This window comes from Carcharodon carcharias, chromosome 25 (genome assembly GCF_017639515.1).
Source record: "Carcharodon carcharias isolate sCarCar2 chromosome 25, sCarCar2.pri, whole genome shotgun sequence".
In the NCBI taxonomy this organism is placed as follows: Eukaryota; Metazoa; Chordata; class Chondrichthyes; order Lamniformes; family Lamnidae; genus Carcharodon; species Carcharodon carcharias.
In genome coordinates this window covers 645,685-664,857 of record NC_054491.1, presented here as the reverse complement: position 1 = coordinate 664,857, position 19,173 = coordinate 645,685, and the positions used below count along the sequence as shown (strand labels likewise).

General features: G+C 41.1%; 2 protein-coding genes across 2 annotated transcripts in view; one reads left to right on the top strand and one right to left on the bottom strand.

The window, feature by feature from the left end:
- Positions 1-16,753, top strand: part of LOC121269612 (galactosylgalactosylxylosylprotein 3-beta-glucuronosyltransferase 1-like) — a 189,376-nt gene extending 172,623 nt beyond the window's left edge. The window contains exons 4-5 of the mRNA XM_041174325.1: positions 4,817-5,113; positions 16,667-16,753. Coding sequence (XP_041030259.1) covers positions 4,817-5,113; positions 16,667-16,753 — 384 coding nt within the window. The remainder of the gene's footprint in view (positions 1-4,816; positions 5,114-16,666) is intronic.
- Positions 1-19,173, bottom strand: part of LOC121269611 (beta-galactosidase-1-like protein 2) — a 106,460-nt gene that overhangs the window by 11,826 nt on the left and 75,461 nt on the right. The window lies entirely within an intron of this gene.

Below are 19,173 nucleotides of genomic sequence, written 5' to 3'. Positions count from 1 at the left end.
ATTTCCAGCATCCGCAGTTTTTTGCTTTTAACCAATATTATGTGTTCCAAACCTGATTTGTGATCTATACGGTCCTCATTGTCTCACATTGTAAAGGTAATATGCTCACAGCCAGCTTTTAGCGTATCCATTGCAAAACAAGTTAATTTGGTTATTTAAGGTTTTTACAACGGCATCACAAAATGTGCTTGGAGCTCCAGTGGTAGATTTTGGTCTGGACCCCTTTTCCAAACCAAGAGGACTGAGGATCAATGGAAAGCCTTCCTCATGCATTTAACACTCCTGGTGTGAGCTGCAGTACTGGTTGGGCATCCAGTGGCACCTTGCTGGATCAAAGATATCAATGTCAGGCCACCTGTGACAACTTGGCACCATCACAACAGCACCTGTTACAACCTTTTGTTTTAGAAAGTGGGTTTATTTTGATTTTGCCAGAGGCTTGTCTGCTCTTAATGCAGTCCTGGAACATATCAAACATATCAGCCATTTTCTTTTATTATATGCACCTTTTAATAAGAAAAGCAAACAGTTTCCTATTTTCATTATGATTGATATTATACGTCTGTATTGTTAAAGGAAAAGAAACACTTGCATTTATATAGCATCTTTCACAATTTGAGGACACTCCAAAGTGCTTTTCAGCCATTGAAGTACTTTTTGAAGTGAACTGTTGTAATGCAGGAAATACTGCAGCTAATGTGTGCACTGTAAGCTCCCACAAACAGCAAAGTGATAAGGACCCCATAATCTGCTCTTGGAATATTTACTGAGGGACCAGTATTGGCCAGGACACCGGGGATAACTCCCTTCTTCGAAATAGTGTCATGAGATCTTTTATTTTCACCTGAGAGGGCAGATGGGGCCTCGGTTTAACGTCTCATCTGAAAACGGAGCCATTGACAGTGCAGCACTTCCTCTGCATTGCATTGGAATGTCAGCCTAGAGTTTTGTGCTCAGGCGCTGGAGTCGCATTTCAACCCACAACCTTCTAAAGGTATGGGCTTAACTTTGATTTAATCCAATAGCAAAATATGAAGAAATTTAGGTTATAGTTTTCTTTGAAATCATATTGAATATGAGGCTAGGGAGGAATGTTCCAAGTGTAGGATGAAGTGTGTGTATCAAGCCATGGCCAGAATTACCTAGATGAATTACTGTGATTGATCCTCTAAGGGTGAACAGTGAATCACCAGCAGTTCTTCAGTCAACTTGATGCCACTTTTGATCCTTATAAAGGAGCTGTTTGCTCTTCTAAGAATAATTTATGCAGCAATTGGCTGACACTTCAAGCTCCCATTCAATATTGCTACTCCTCTCATGAAAAAAAAAAATTTTAAAGAATATTAATTTCATGCACATTTCATTCAAAATCATATGCGAAACTCTATTTATTCTAAAACTATTATTGTACCGTTCAGTATTTTGGGCTCAATACAAAAACCTGTGACCTGTCCTAAGTCCCAAAACAACAGTGCAGAAATCTGCCATTAATCCCTCAATATGCCAACCATGGCAGTTTAATGCAGAGCATGATTCCTGTTTATTGATCTGTGTAAAGGTAATCGAAATAACCTTTAAGGTTTTTATTGCCGGAATGTTATGGCCCCGTCAGGGTGGGGACAGAGCCATAAAACGCGCCGAGTCATTTTAAACTCCATTGACTTCGGTGGGACCGTAAAATCCCACTGGCCTAAAATACCACCCATATATTTCTAAACATATGTTTATATGTAAACGTTGCTGATATGGTCGTGTTTAGCAGTGTGGTATCTTTAGGAGATTATGTTAGTGCAGAGGTGCTCCTATGTGCTTTCCTGGAGCTTCAGAAACTTCACTCTGGATCTTAGCTAATGTGTTTAAATCAATAACTGCAACTTTACAAGCCAAGAACCTCTTCAAGTCGTCATTTTCTGCTGAGTTGAGGAAAGTTTCTACCAAAACTCAGGATATATGAGGAGGTGGGAAAGGAGCCTCAACTGAAAGGGGAGACGATTCCTCTTCATACTGATGCCCTGCAGGAAATAGCTGAGCACTGTACTCCTTCCAGACTGGACAGTTAATTGTTCACTATGCAAGCTGATGATCCCTTTACTTTGCAGTAAAATGATTTTTAAAATATCCACTTGTCAAATCGTGAAGCCACGTTGGCTGGGAGGTTTCAATGCTCTGTTAGCTGTTATCGGTCAGCATGCTGGCGGGGTCGCCTGGTTTACTCTGCACGTTACAGGCTAGAACGTAACATAAGTTAGCAAGGTTTCACTCTCCTGGTTACTTTGCATTAGCTACAATATGCATACACGTGGACATTCAGTGACACAGATGAGTTTAGTTACCAAAATACCACAGTTGAAAAACTTGCTTCTAATTAGTGTCTCACTCATGAAGACAGCCATTTACATGATGTCATCAGCACCTTCAATGCAATACACCAGCAGGGATCAGCATCTTCAATGCAGTCCCCCAGCAAGGATCAGCATCTTCAATGCAGTACCCCAGCAAGAATCAGCACCTTCAATGCAATACCCCAGCAAGGATCAGCACCTTCAATGCAATACCCCAGCAAGGATCAGAACCTTCAATGCAGTCCCCCAGCAAGGATCAGCATCTTCAATGCAGTACCCCAGCAAGGATCAGCACCTTCAATGCAGTCCTGCAACACGGATCAGCATCTTCAATGCATCACCCCAGCAAGGATCAGCACCTTTAATGCAATACCCCAGCAAGGATCAGCATCTTCAATGCAATACCCCAGCAAGGATCAGCATCTTCAATGCAATACCCCAGTAAGGATCAGCACCTTCAGTGCAATACCCCAGCAAGGATCAGCATCTTCAATGCAATTCCCCAGCAAGGATCAGCATCTTCAATGCAGTCCCCCAGCAAGGATCAGCATCTTCAATGCAGTCCCCCAACAAGGATCAGCATCTTCAATGCAATACCCCAGCAAGGATTAGCACCTTCAATGCAATACCCCAGCAAGGATTAGCACCTTCAATGCAATACCCCAGCAAGGATCAGCACCTTCAATGCAATACCCCAGCAAGGATCAGCACCTTCAATGCAATACCCCAGCAAGGATCAGCACCTTCAATGCAATACCCCAGCAAGGATCAGCACCTTCATGCAATACCCCAGCAAGGATCAGCTTCTTCAATGCAGTCCCCCAGCAAGGATCAGCTTCTTCAATGCAATACCCCAGCAAGGATCAGCAACTTCAATGCAATACCCCAGCAAGGATCAGCACCTTCAATGCAGTCCCCCAGCAAGGATCAGCACCTTCATGCAATAGCCCAACAAGGATCAGCTTCTTCAATGCAGTCCGCCAGCAAGGATCAGCACCTTCATGCAATACCCCAACAGGGATCAGCAACTTCAATGCAGCACCCCAGCAAGGATCAGCACTTTCCTGCAATACCCCAGCAAGGATCAGCTTCTTCAACGCTGTACCCCAGCAAGGATCAGCACCTTCAATGCAGCACCCCAGCAAGGATCAGCATCTTCAATGCAGTCCCCCAGCAAGGATCAGCACCTTCAATGCAGCACCCCAGCAAGGATCAGCACCTTCAATGCAGCACCCCAGCAAAGATCAGCATCTTCAATGCAGTACCCCAGCAAGGATCAGCACCTTCAATGCAGCACCCCAGCAAGGATCAGCATCTTCAATGCAGTACCCCAGCAAGGATCAGCACCTTCAATGCAACACCCCAGCAAGGATCAGCATCTTCAATGCAGTACCCCAGCAAGGATCAGCATCTTCAATGCAGCACCCCAGCAAGGATTAGCACCTTCAATGCATCACCCCAGCAAGGATCAGCATCTTCAATGCAGTACCCCAGCAAGGATCAGCACCTTCAATGCATCACCCCAGCAAGGATCAGCACCTTCCTGCAATACTCCAGCAAGGATCTGCATCTTCAAAGCAGTCCCCCAGCAAGGATCAGCATCTTCAATGCAGTCCCCCAGCAAGGATCAGCATCTTCAATGCAGTCCCCCAGCAAGGATCAGCACCTTCAGAGTAATACCCCAGCAAGGATCAGCACCTTCAGAGTAATACCCCAATAAGATTCAGCATCTTTGTAGCAGGTCAATAATGCTAATAAAATGAAGAGATGGAAATATTAAGTATTGAAATTGTATCAAACTGTGTTCCGGTTGGGAATAGTCAATTATGGTCATTTTTATTTTTATAAATTCCCATATAAATTTAGGCAAACGAAATGCAACATTGTGATTTAACTTTTCAAGACTGAGGCGGGGCAGTAATGCCACAGCCTCGAGGAAGGTTGAAATGCTTATGTTCTAGTTCTTCAGAAATGAAGAATGAATAGGATATTAATAAATACCAAGTTGACTGATTCACATAGCGACACTCACCTTTTCTATGTTCCGCCATTGCTGGCATACCCAATTGGCCACCAACATTATCACTTGAAGTAGTCATTTAATTTTGTTCCCCTTTTGGATGGAGAAGCTAGAGTTTCGGATGTGCACTGGGCAAATAAAACTGAGATGTTGGACATCTGATAAATAGTAAAATTGCAAGTATTGACTGATATTGCATGTCTAGGAGGCTGTCTCTAATCATCAGAGGAGGCACAATATATCCACAATGAGAATGTCCTGACCGCTGATCCACCTCTTCCATCCTTGCTGATTAAAAAGAGATTTTTAATTTGATAGAAGTTTTGATAGCATGTTAAATCCTGTTAAAATACACCAAGGACTGATCCTTGAAATGTATTTTTATGATCATTCTGTTGACTTGATTTGAATAAATAGTAAATGCTACCACTCTTTTTTTTTCACTTTCCATTAGATGCGTGCCACAAGGAAAGTCTCAGTCTGGCCCGTTGCCTTTGTGGGAGGACTCCGATATGAATCTCCGAAAGTGAATGCAGTGGGAAAAGTTTACGGATGGAAAACAGTATTTGATCCGCACAGACCGTTTGCCATAGATATGGCAGGGTTTGCAATAAACCTTCGATTAATCCTGCAGAGACCTCAAGCTTACTTCAAACTGCGTGGAGTAAAGGGTGGCTATCAAGAAAGTAGCCTTCTACGAGAGTTAGTGACACTAAATGACCTGGAACCTAAAGCAGCCAATTGCACTAAGGTAGATCATGTATATACATCCGACCTACTATAGGAAGTTGGAACCAAAAAGATAGATTTGCAAGCAAAGAGCTCGATTTATACCTTTCATGCCCTCAGGACATCCCAAAGCACTTTACAACCAATTAATTACTTATTGAGGTACAGTCACTGCTGTTTCGTAGGCTAACACAGCGGCCAATGTGGACACAGCAAGATTCTACAAACAGCAATGTTATAATTGACCAGTTAATTTGATTTTTGAAGTGTTACCTGAGTGATAAATGATGGAAAGGACACTGGCAGAACTCCCTTGCTATTCTCCAAATATTGGCATGGGATTTTTATATCCAACTGAGAGAGGAGATTGATCCTTTTTTAACGTCTCATCTACAACATGGCAGGGTAGAACTTCTGCTTTGGACAGATTCAGTGATCTCGGCCCAAGTTGCACCCAAAATTGCATTAGTTTTGAGATGTGTTTTGTTTCTCTAGTTTCCTCTTAAACTCATTTGCTTATGGCCAGACATAAAATTTGCCAGCAAGCAGCACAATCAGACAGTTTATTAGAATGTACTTGTTTTTTCCTAAATGTTGTCTTAAAAAATATTCTGTCATATAAAAGAGTGGTAACTTGATCCAGTTTGATTATTACAGTTGCAAATGCATAAAAAAATAAGTTTTATCCGAACGCCCAGTCAACCAACAGTAAGTAATTTGATCTTAAACAACTCTTAAAAGCTCATGGTAAGTAGGAAAGTATGTTGTGAAGAGAACATAACAAGTTTGCAGAAGGATAAAGATAGGTTGAGCAAGTACGCAACAATCTGGCAGATAGAGTATAATGTGGGAAAATGTGCAGTTGTTCACTTTGGCAGGAAAAATAAAAAAGCAGAGTATTACTTAAAGGGAGAATGGCTGCAGAATTCCAAGGTGCAGAGGGATCTAGGTGTTCTAGTGCATGGATCACAAAAGGTTAATCTGCAACTACAGTAAGTAATTAAGAAAGCTAATGGAATGCCATCCTTTATTATGGGAGGAATTGAACATAAAAATAAGGATGTTATGCTTCAGTTATACAGGGCATTAGTGAGACCACATCTCGAATACTGTGTGCAGTTTTGGTCTCCTTATTTAAGGAAGGATGTAAATGCGTTGGAGGTTTACTAGATTGATACCTGGAATGAGCAGGTTGTCTTATGAGGCAAGTTTAGACTGACTGGGCTTGTTTCCACTGGAATTTAGAAGCGTGAGGGGTGATTTGATTGAGGTATACAGGATCCTGAACGGTATTGACAAGGTGAATGTGGAAAGGATGTTTCTTTGTGTGAGTGAGTCCAGAACTAGGGGGCACAGTTTTAAAATTAGGGGTTGCCCTTTTAGGACAGAGATGAGGAGAATTTTTTTTTTCCTCTCAGAGGGATGTGTGACTTCAGAGGTCTCTGCCTCCAAAGGTGTTGGAGGTGGGGGCATTGCATATTTTCAAAGCAGAGGTAGATAGATCTTGTTAGGCAATGGAATCAGAGGCTATCAGGGATAGATGGGAATGTGAAATTCGAAACATAAGCAGATTAGCTATGATCTTAATGGTGGCGGCGCAGGCTCAAGGGACCCAATGGCCTGCTTCTGCTCCTATATCGTATGTTCATATGTAACTGAAAATGACTTTTAAAAACAATACAGAACGATTTGCTAGTTATATTGGTGTCCGTAGTCAGTTTTTTAGTAAGTTGAAAAAATGTTCAGAGACTTTCAAAACATATCCCTGTGCCCAAAAGAATCAGTTTAATTTTAAGTGCCTGCTCAAAGGTCCAGAAGGGCACAATTCATGGCAACTTACTATGGAGATTGATTTGATCTGGGTAGCAGGGGTAGTGGTCAGTTTTGTTGGGGTGGGTTGCAGGTCCTAGTGCAATGTTTTGTAAACTATTGCAAAAAATGCACAAAACCAATTCACAACGGATGTAATTTGTACTTCAATTCTGCAATCTTATGTGTTGGTTAGGCCAATTTTGGGTGAATTGTGCTAAAATATATGGTTCTATCTAGTGGAAAGTCCAGGCCAGCGCCTTGAATAAAACAGTACTCCCTCAGTGCAATGCTGAGGTATCAGCCTATGTTAGGGAATAGGATTTGAATTCATGTCCATCTGATTTAGAGGCAAGAGTGCCACCATTGAGCCAAGGCAGAATCAATGATACATTCTCCTTCACACAGAAAGCAGTGCAGTTCAGCCCAAGTGTATCTAGAAAATGTGCTGCTAATATGTGCTATCATGAGGGGGTTAAGGAGGTAGCAATTCTCATGCTTGCTCCATAAGTTCCCTAGCATATTATAATTGGATAGCAATTAAAGTACCTCAGATACCTCATATCATTTTTATAGTAATAGAATATTTCCCATGCCATGTTATCTAATAAAACTTTAAAACAAATTATAGTTAAACTCATGTAAAAGCGTAAAAGGCATCAGTGCCAAGTGACCTAAAGAATTGTAACTGCCAAGGTACTTGCCTGCAGCATGCATTGCAGCCCCTTTGAGTACAGAAGGATATTTTTAGTTAAGCTTAAAAACCAGTAGCATGATCTTCTATATATTATATCTACAAATGAGAATGTTCCCATTTATAAACCATATTTTTTCCCCTTTTTTGAGTTGGCTATACCAGATGGTAAGAGGAAGAAATATGAGATGGTTCACATTTCTGACCCTTCATTCATAATGGAATAATATACTGGTCTCTGCTTTGAAGTATTTACTGTGGGTGGAATTTTACAGTCTTTCCCACTGGCAGGATTTTCTGGTCCCGCCGAAGTCAATAGACTTTTGAATGGCTCACTGCATTTTATGGCCCCGCCCTCGCCATAATAGGGCCATAAAAATCTGACCTCTGGAGATGGCAAAGAGTCAAAGAGCTGGCTTCCAGTCCCTTCATGAATTATTGCCATTTACCTCATGATAGCATCAAGGAAAAGTAGAATGATATTTTTGTGGCATTTTGACATCACCTGAGCAGTTGCATTGCAAAGAGGGGAGGAACTCATCAACACAGCATTGATACAAATTACAAAATTCCTTGAATAAACAAAAAGGATAATAGTCACTTGATAGTACAGGACTTGAGTATTTCTGAAAAAGAGACATGCCGTCAGTGTTTTGTCTTGCATTCATCAGGACAGATGCAAGAGTGCCAAATTTCCAAGGGTGTAACAATTTATACTGCATGGGAAAATGGTGCTAACTGGTTGGCAAGTCATCTCTGATTGGTTGAGATGCTGCTATGGCAAATACACAAGGGATCTATTGTCCCCAACTCTTTTGTTTAATTCAAAAAAGGTGCAATGCCTGTTCATGTTCCTTTTGCCTGTAGAGGACAGATCCTGCATGTGTAGCTTCTAGTAGGTGTCAGTGAGCCATGTTGTGGGCCTGGCTGATAACATTAAATTATTGTTACTGTCAATCTTAGCACACTCAGGATTGTTCAGCAAGTGCTGTCCAATTGCTGAATCATATCTAATGTTAGACATTATGTCCTGAGTTTTGCAAGCATGGGCTAATTGAGTACAGTTAGTACTCTGCCTGTTGTGAACAGCCAAATGGACGTGCTGTTTGATACAATCCACCAGTCATTGGGATGTAAGGCCTATACACCAAGCATCACGCAGCACTCATATTCATATACCACATTACTCGTTTTTATGGTAGACAAAACATCTTTTTGGCTTGATGGCAGTGTCCAGATGGCAGTGGAAACATCACTCGTGTTGCTACTAATTTCACCTGTTGCTCAAATTTTTCTGCTTACCATAGAAATAAGTAACGTGGCATATGAATTTCAGTGCTGATGCAATGACAGGCTATACATCCCAATGATTAGTGAACCGTATCAAACAGCACATCCCTTCAGCTGTTTGCAATAGGTAGCATACTGACCAAACTCAACCAGCACTTTGCTTACAAAACTCAGATATGATTCTACAATTAGATAGCACTTGTTGACCAATCCCATGTGTGCTAAGAATTATACTAACAATTAAGATAATTAGTCAGGCTCACAATGTGGCTCACTTATCCTTGCTAGAAGCTACATATGCTTACGTGCAAAGACCTGTCCTCTGCAGGCTAAAGGAACATGTCTAGGCATTGCACTTTATTTGAATTAACCAAGAGTGGGGGGCAATTGTTCCCTAATGCATTCATCATGACAATCCCACAACCAATCAAAATCGACATGCCAACCAATCAGCACTCTCTTCTCATGTAGAATAAATTGTTGCTCCATTTGAAATCTGGCATTCTTGCATCTGTCCTGATGAATGCAAGATGAAAAGCTTTGACAGCATGTCTCTTTTTTCATGAATAATGGGATAATATCAGCCTCTAATGATGTAGACATGCTACAGCAGTTTGTGAGGTAAATGAGAAGGTAGATAGGGCCTAGCATCAATTTTGACATTACAGCCTTAGAGTATTTTGTGAGAAGAAACTTGTAGGGCTAAAACAAAAGTCTTTTTTTCTGAAAATGCAATAGAAAAATTAAATCAATCACTATTAAACCTATCAATTGTTCCATCATTTTCCAGAAACTAAAGAGATGATTGCAGCCAAATTCTGGGATGCTTTAAAGTTCTGCAGTAAATTACATGGTTTATTCCCTTTGTCATTCCTTTGTGTTTATTGAAAAACTCTTATTGCTGCCCTAAGTGGCTGCTGTCAAGTTAAGCTAAAGGCTTAGTTGCTCATAATTTGATTTTTTTTCCTGCAATGATTTTCTTATAGCCTATATCCTGCTGTGCCTGTCAGGCCTGATTTTTTTTTCCTACTTTGCTTACTGAGATTGTTTGGAATGATATTCATACCTTACCAAATCACAGTCTACTCTATATGTTACTTGTATTTTTTTTTGTGCGTGGAGCCCATAAAACTTGCAGCAGGCTGATATTACGCTAGAATAAACAGTCTAACCGGGAAGGGCAACCCCTAAGGCACTACTCAGTGGTGACAAATGACATCTGGTTCTACTGTTAAGGCAACAGAGAAGACCTTGGCAACGCACAAGATTCAATTTGTGATATTATCCCACTCGCGCCTCAGCTCATGAAGCAATGTTTCAAACTCTCTGCTGGGTCAGTGCGGAAGGTTTCTCAGTATGAATAAAATCCAAGAGAAGAGTCGAGGCTCATTGTGCAGATCAAGTTGGGAAAGGGCAATATTTGTCTGATGAATACCAAAACAGCTGGTGGGAGCCAACAACACAAGATGCATTGAGAGTAGTAACATTTTGTTTCATGCGGAAATGTAGTGTAACAAGCACATAAAATTAATGATCTCCAACATCCATTTTGAAAGTTATCCTTCATACTTCAAGACATTCCACTTCAGGCATCATGCATTAGAGTTTTAATACGTTCCTGGGAAGTTGTCTACACATGTAGAACTATACTCCAAAAGAATAAAATCAGTCCATACTTGGGAGCATTCAAGGTAGTCGAATGGTATTCACAATCTGTGGCTGTGATATCAATTAAGGAGCTGTCTCTGAAACACTTTTCTGGTTAAAAGAGCAAGTAACTGAGTGTACAGGGAAGGTAGGTCATATGCCTGTATTGTGTTAGCTGATCTCATCTGTAAATATGGTAATTTTAAGCAATGGCTCCAATGGTTGAGGGTGAGGGAAGTTGGGTAAGATTTCCATTCATAATTGCTGACACCACTTGATGGAAATGCACGTGAGGTTTGGCAGTGGTGCTTCCAGTAGCCGAGTAGGTATAGGTTCACAAATGAAGAATGGCATCTTGGGTGAGGGTAACCTCCTTCTAGCGTACTCCAGTGCAAAATTAGTACCATTAGGAGAGAATGAAGAAGAGGAGAAAACTGATGAAAAAGGAGAGCAGAAAAGAGCTATTGCACAGCGGTTCCATGGTGTCCCATGTGGGAGAACCTTGATATCCATCATAGGATGAACTCTCACTCTTATAGCTCCCTACATAGTCAATTCAGCCAGAAAGCTGTCTTTCTCAGGTGTTTATATTGGTTTAATTCACCTCTCAATTCTCAACGTCTAAATAAAGAGCAGAATCATTGAAGAGAGGAAAAAAGAGATTATGGTGGCTTTGGGGAAAGATGAACTGTGGAAAATAAGTTATCTATTTTAAAGATTTATGTAAAACACTCTGTGGTAAAATTCAATTTTTACAGTTCACATCTATGATCTAATTTCTAACAGAATACTACAGTGATACATGCTGCCACTTTAAAACATTAAATACACAATATAAATCACAGCTACATAGCCTCAGTATAGTCAACCATCTCTTTTTCTATCGAACATTATCTTTCTCTTGCTCAATTTTCTACTCCAACAATTCCTTCAAGATCTGTGTTGCTTTTCTTCCAATTCTGAGCTTAGCAACTACTCAAAGCAACCAGATTTTGGATTCAGGAGGCTGGAAGCATTCTTTTGCCTCACACTATAATCTGTTAAAGTGAAAACACTCAGACTGGTGGCAGATTTTCTATGAAGAGGAAAAATATACGACGTAAGCCCCCGGTGAATATATAGGCCAGGATGTAACGGCCCCTCCGCAACTTGTCTTCTTCCCCTAGTGGATTTGGTGAGCCATTTAAATCCCCATTCAGTTTGGGAGAACCATAATATCCTGCTGGCTGGGCGGGGGGGTGGGGGGGGGGGTAAAATCCTGGCCGTAGCAATTTATCTCAGTCTAATGGCATTAGCACACTCTAAAATCAGCATTATTTGTGTTAATGCTCTTTGTACAATATTACATTTTAGGTTTTCTTTTTATCTGTTGTAGTGTTTAATATTCAATTTATTTTCCTAATTCACTTCATTTTTATTTACAGAAAATTGTGAACATAATCAGCTTGCGAAAGAGAAAGAAATCTGAATGTTTGGAGTGGCTCGTTTACTCAAATTGTTCTGAGGGATTCCCCACAAATTGTCAGCTTGCCTCTCTTCTTTCTCACCGATCCATCATGCAGTCAGCTAACAATTCTTATGGGATAAACAGCTATGTCCTTTCTCTCTTCAATCTTTTCCCCTCTTTAACATTCCTCCTGCTCCTCCATGTCACACATACCTCCTGTAATGATGTAATATTAATATTTAGAAATACTCCTCACTTCAGTGTGCTAAGTGGGGCCCACCATCCCCGGAAACAGATGAGTAGCAGCCACTGGGCCTGCCAAGTGCTTAAATAACCCACTTCGGTGATCTGGTGCTTCATCCCAGTTGTTTTATTTAATATTAGGCCCCCAACACTCACTCCTCACACCCCTTTAGCACACCCCCACCACACACTCCTCACACCCCATCCGTACTAACTCATACCTCTCTACACACCCCGTGTCCACATAATCTCCATGCTAACCTCTGCCCCTCCACCGACCCCCAATGTTCCCTCATACCCTCCATGTTAATCTATCCCCCCTCCTCCCATCCCCAATGGTACCTAATACCCTCCAGGCCAACCTGTGGGACTTTCATGCCTATTCATACAGTTGTTACAACAGAATAATGGAGTCTGGGCTCCGGGCTGAGATCCCACATATCCATTATTCTGTTGAATCGCTGAGCCCAAGGGGAAATCTTGCTTGATTAACAGCATTTTTCTCTTAAATCTGTCTTGTCAATTATATAATGTTTATTTACACAATTGATGCTTTAAATGTATGGACAGTTGACACTTTTATAAGGCTGTAGTAAAATCAGTTTTTTTAAGAAAGTTACAAACGAATGACTGTTTTAAACTTCTCCATGCATGCCACTCTTACTATGAGGTTAATTGATTCTGTATGGAGTCTATACTGGGTGAATGGGCATGGAAGTGCCATAGGCAGCATAGAGGGCATGAGGGTCCATTGAGGGTGGGTGGAGGTGCATAGCTTGGCATGAAGGGCATCAGGGTCCATTAAGGATGGGTGTAGGGGCATAGGTTGGCATGGCAGGTGTGGTGGCCATTGGAGGTGGGTGGAAGGCCACAGGTTAGCATGAAAGTTTTGAAGGGCTTTGGGAGTAGCTGTAGGGATATAGATTGGCATAGAGGATATGAGGAGTCATTGGAGTGGCTGGAAGGGCATAGCTTGGCATGGGAGGTTTTGGTAAGAGCTTCTGAACTTGTCTTTTAAAAGGTTCTCTTATCCAGACTATGGTTTATGACACCTTGGAGGGGCCATGAACTATGAGTCCTTGAAAAGCTGGCCCTCCTCCACAAAAATTGCTGGGGGGGTCAGGAGGTGCCTATCCCCACAATAGAGTCAGCCAGGTCAAGAGTGCAGGGTGTGGGCTCATGACCCACACCAGACTGCACCCTTATCCTGCCTGGATGAAACTTGGGGGGGTTGGTGCCGGCACCAGGAATCCTGGAATCGGGTCCCACCCACCATCTTTAGAGGTCAGCAGGGTCTCCCAGACTCCACAAAAATCCAGCCTGTAGTCATTGTCATAATGTTGGAAAGTGGCAGCCAATCTGCACACAGCAATCTCCGCCAAACAGCAAGTGTTAATGACCAGATAATTGGTTCTTGTGAATGTTGATTGAGGGATAGATATTGGCCAGGACACCCAGGATAACTCCCCTCCTTTTCTTCAAAATATTGTCAGGGGATCGTTTACCTTCACTCAAGCAGGCAGACGGGACACATCAGTTTAACATTTCATTCACAAGACAGGATAGCTTAGTAATCACGGATAATGATACTTTGATGCTGAGCATTTCCTAAATGTTTCAAATGAACTAAGAATCATTGCAAGTTTGTATTCCATAGTAACATAGAGCAGCATTAAGGATTGAGACATGAGGGAAGCAACTGGACACCAAACCACCAGAACAAGAATTGCCTTTGCCCACTAAAAAAAATAAGACCTATCCTAACGAAATCTCTTTGGTGGTCAGTTTAAATAACAATCTAAGCATTTTGATATTTAAGCAGCTGATGTGCTGTGGTGACCACCAGTTGTGTAGGGCTTCAAGGAAACCAATGGGTGAAACCTGACTGTAAACTGTTGAATATGTATATGGGACACAATACTTTAACAACTAGTATCTGACAATCAGAATTGCGTGCAATTCTAGTTGCCACATTACCTGAAGGATATGGAGGCATTGGAGAGGGTGCAGAGGAGGTTTACCAGGATGCTGCTGGGTCTGGAGGTTATTAGCTATGAGGAGAGGTTAGAGAAACTCGGATTGTTCTCACTAGAGCGACGGAGATTAAGGGGCGACTTGATAGAAGTTTACAAAATTATAAGTGGCATGGACAGAGTAGATAGTCAGAAGCTTTTTCCCAGGGTGGAAGAGTCAATTACTAGGGGACATAGATTTAAGGTGAGAGGAGAAAACTATAAAGGTAATGTGCGGGGCAAGTTTTTTACGCAGAGGGTAGTGAGTGTCTGGAATTCGCTGCCAGAGGAGGGGTGGAAGCAGGTATGATAGTGGTGTTTAAGAGGCAGCTTGACAAATACATGAATAGGATGGGAATAGAGGGATATGGACCCCAGAAGTGCAAAATGTTTTAGTTTGACAGGCAATATGATCGGTGCAGGCTTGGAGGGCCGATGGGCCTGTTCCTGTGCTGTACTTTTCTTTGTTCTTTGTTCTAATCATCTGTTTGAGCCAGGCTATTGCAGAGAACTATAAGATGGTTTTTTTGATAATGGAGGCTAAGAGCTGCAGAATGTTGCTGCATGTTGTTTCAAAACACAAATAAAATTATTCCTTTTGTCATGGACAGAATGTATTACAGCCCAAATTCAGTAAGTTTTGCATGGAAATAGGTGTGTCTTTTCATACCATTGGAGTGTGTATCTGCATTCGGTAATCCAACAGCAAGCTTTTGTAATTTTAAAATACACATTTACCCTGAATTAACACAATGTTACACACTCTGTCTCATGCATGCATGCACATACACAGACACACAAAAATTGGATACAGGTAAAGAGTGCACTTTTACAGATTACAGTTAGTTCAATCTCTGATTTGCGATTTCCAGTCCCCCATGTGGCAGGCCTGTGGTTTCAATGATTTAAAGTTGATGTGAGGGCAAAGCGAAGGGTTCACAGCAGGTTGAGGTTTTTTTGTAGCTGAATATCTAGGAGGATGGTTCTCAGGTGAACTTTGAAACTGGAATGGATTAAGTGCTTCGGCTACTTAATGACTTGCAGCTAGTTTGAGTTTGCTTCTCAGACTGGCTGAAAATTGGTGGAAACTGGGGTTATAAGGGGTAGACCCTGAAACCATTTTTGATCACATGATCACTGAGATAACACTTCTGAGACCCACTCGGTTTGACTTGAATGGGAAGTTGATAATAGCCATTGAGTTTTGATTTTCCCATTTGTCTAGTATGAAGCATGGAAACACGGCCTGGAAACTCCACAGTCTTTAGCTGTTGGCCCATCCTTAAACAATGAGATGTGTAAATTCAACAGATGGGTGTGAGGGAGCCTCACCAATGTCCATATTTAATTGGTTGGTCACCAGAGATTTGATACTGTTTGTTGTCCAAATGCCATAAGTCACATGATTTGCAGCAGCCATCTTAAGAGTGTCCACTAGTGTCCATTTTAAACAAAAAAAATATAGTTCCAGAAGCTTTTATATGAGCACAGTCTATGTTTAAATTTATGTATATGACAGGCCTTTACTGGGCAATGACACTTTACTGAATTAGAAAGATTGCTGAAATCAGTTCAAGGCAAAAACCAAGCTTAGAGGAGAGGCTGATGACCTCCTATAGGCTTCTGCATGTGGCCTTCTGTTACCAACTGCTAATAGATCATAAGCGTTTCTTTGATTTGAATTTCTGTCCTTCCAGGGATACAGAGGAAAGAGTTTATCTACATCCTGATAGCTCCTTTGATGGTCCAGTCAAGTACAAAAACCCATAGGCTACCCGTAGCATATTACATTAGAACAGCAGGTCACTATACCAACCTATTGATAAAGTTTTGGAAAGCAACTTACCTTATTTGATCTAAGTAGCATGCAGGTCCTAATGATGCCAGACTGTTCAGCAACTTACATTCTATTAAGACATCATAGGATTGGTAATCAGGGGACACAGACTTAAGATAATTGGTAAAAATTCCAGGGGGAGAAAGTGAGGCAACATATAAATTATGCAGCAAGCTATGATGATCTGGAATTCATTGCCTGAAGGGGTTATAGAAACATCTTCATTAATAATTTCCAAAACTGAATTAGATATGTACTTGAAAAGGGAAAATTGTTAGGGCAATAGGAAAAGAGTAAGGAAACGAGACTAATTGGACAGCTCATTCAAAGAGCCATCACAGATAAGATCAGAATACAATTTTATGACTCTATTGCCTTTGATTTTTGAAAATACAAGTGATACTTCATCTTCAATGGACCCTGATGCCCAGAAACTTGCACAATGTATCAGAGAAATTTCTGCAATCTGCACTGTTGGCACACCTCGGTGGTTCTTCATTGTTTTGAATAGGAACAGGGATCAAACTCAGGGCTTTGAAGCTACTGGGGATTATATTATTATGGTATTATCTTCATCTTGTTTTTCCCCCCCACAGATACTAGTTTGGCACACACGGACTGAGAAACCTGTGCTGGTGAATGAAGGCAAAAAAGGCTTCACAGATCCAAATGTGGAAATATAAATGCACAGGTAAATACAAAGAAAGTCAAAGGAACCTGGGGAGTGCCCATTCACAAATCCATGATGGAGACAGGGCATGTTGGTAAGGCAGGTTAAAAAAAGCAAATGGAATCGTTGGATTTGTAAATGGGGACATTGAATGCAAAAATAAGGAAGTCACATTAAACCTTTAAAATCACTGGTTAGCCCTCAGCTGTACAATTGTGTATGGTTCTTGGGCACCTCACTTTAGGTAGAATTGCAAGGCCTGGAATAGGATACAGATGAGGTTTACCATGATGATACCAGAGATATAGAAATTCAGATACAGTGAGAGATTAGAGAAGCTGGGAATGTTCTCCTTAGAGCAAAAATTGAGGGGAGACCTAAGAGAGGTATTCACATTTATGAGGGGTCTAGATAAAAAAAAGTAGGGAGAAACAATTGCCTCAATTCCAAATTTCTTGATGATAGGAAGATAGGTAGGAAAGTAAGTTGTGAGGAGAATACAAAGAATCTGCAAAGGGATATAGATAGATTAAATGCTTGGGCAAAAATTTGACAAATGGAGTATAATATGGGAAAATGTGAGATTGTCGACTTGACAGGAAGAAGAGAAAATCAGATTATTTAAATAGAGAGAGACTGCAGAATTTTGCAGTACAGAGGGATCTGGGTGTCCTTGTATAGGAATCACAAAAAGTTAGCATGCAGTTACAGCAAGTAATTGGGAAGGCAAATAGAATGTTAGTCTTTATTGCAAGGATTAAAGGAATATTAAAGTAAGGAAGTCTTGCTACACCTGTACAGCGCATTGGTGAGACAGCACCTAGAGTACTGCATGCACTTTTAGTCTCCTTACTTAAGGAGGGATATGCTTGCATTGGAGGCAGTTCCAAGAAGGTCTATGAGGCTGATTCCTAGGATGAAAGGGATATATTTTGAGGAAGGGTTGAGTGGGTTGGGGCTATATTCACTGGAGTTTAGAAGAATGAGAAGTGATCTTATTGAAACATATAAGATTCTGAGGCAGCTTGACAGGGTAGATGCTGAGATTGTGTTTCTCCTCATGAGAGAATGTAAAACAAAGGGACGCAGTTTCAATCAGGTCAGGCACGATCTTATTGAATGATTGAGCAGGCTCAAGGGGGTAAAAGGCCAGCTCCTGCTCCAATTTATGTCCTTAGGCAAGTGGGTCAGTAGGTCATAGGCTTAAAATCATTGGCAAAAGAGCTAGAGGGAAAATGAAAAACTTGTTTACACAGATTGTTGGTGAGATCTGGAATGATCGGAAAGTGTGATGGAATCACAAAGGACTTTAACAAAGAAATACAAAATATTTCCAGCACAGAAAGCAGACTGCAAGGCAAGAAGGAAGATCGTTGACCAACGCTGTGGTTGAAGAAAAGGTTTTGGAAAAGCTTTTAAAAGGAGGAAAATGAGGTGGAGATGTTTAGAAAGGGAATTCCCGAGAGTTGGAACCTGACTGTTGAAGACTCTGACACCAGTTTGCTGGTGAATAAAGTGGGAGAATGCACAAAAAACCAGGGTCAGGAAAGCAACTGTTCAGGAGAATGAAATAAGGCGGTGTAGGTGCAGACAGGGTGAGGCAAGGCCATTGAGAGAGTTAAAGAGGCGTGTGGTGGTTTAAATTTAATGAACTGAAGGAAGTCAGTATAGATCTCAGTGAGGCTTAGATCAGAGAATCACAGAAATGTTACAGTGGACGCCATTCTGCCAGGCACTAAATGAACTTCTGTCGTCCTCTTATAACCACTCCCTATTTGTGTTACATCTCTCAAAAGTGTCTTGGAATTTAATATTTTTGATCATTTAGGTTTACTCTGTGATTAAAAACATCAACATATTAATACACAAGAATTAAAACAAGTTCACAAGCACTTGTGTTCAACTTAACTGACATTTTTTTTCTTGCAGACAAATTGACCTTAAACCTGACTACAAGCTGATTGCTCCATTCTCTCACCACACGTACAATGGATAAAATGGTAGTGGTTTTATTTTTAGCAAAAGCAAAAATTTCAGATTATGTACCTAAGGTGACAGGACCAAGAACAGGTCGTGTCATCAGATAATTATATGGATAAAGCACAGATGAGATTCCTGAGAAATGAACAATAATAATTGAAGAGTATGTTCTGTGACTTCATTTAGCAAGGCTCTGTGACTTATGATTGAGGAAGATAGGTTCCTTTGTATGTGTGAATAAGATGGCTCCATGGCAATGCATTCTGTTGCATGGGTAAAGGAGGATGCATGCACTCAGTGTGAATACTAAACCAGAAATAAATACTGACCTTGAAAAACTTCCTACAAGATACAGGGAAGCAGTGAAGATTGGGCCGTAATAGTGAGTTACCACAATGAACCTTTTCTACCATGAAGACCTAAGGAATGGAATGTTCTGGTTTACATACCTCA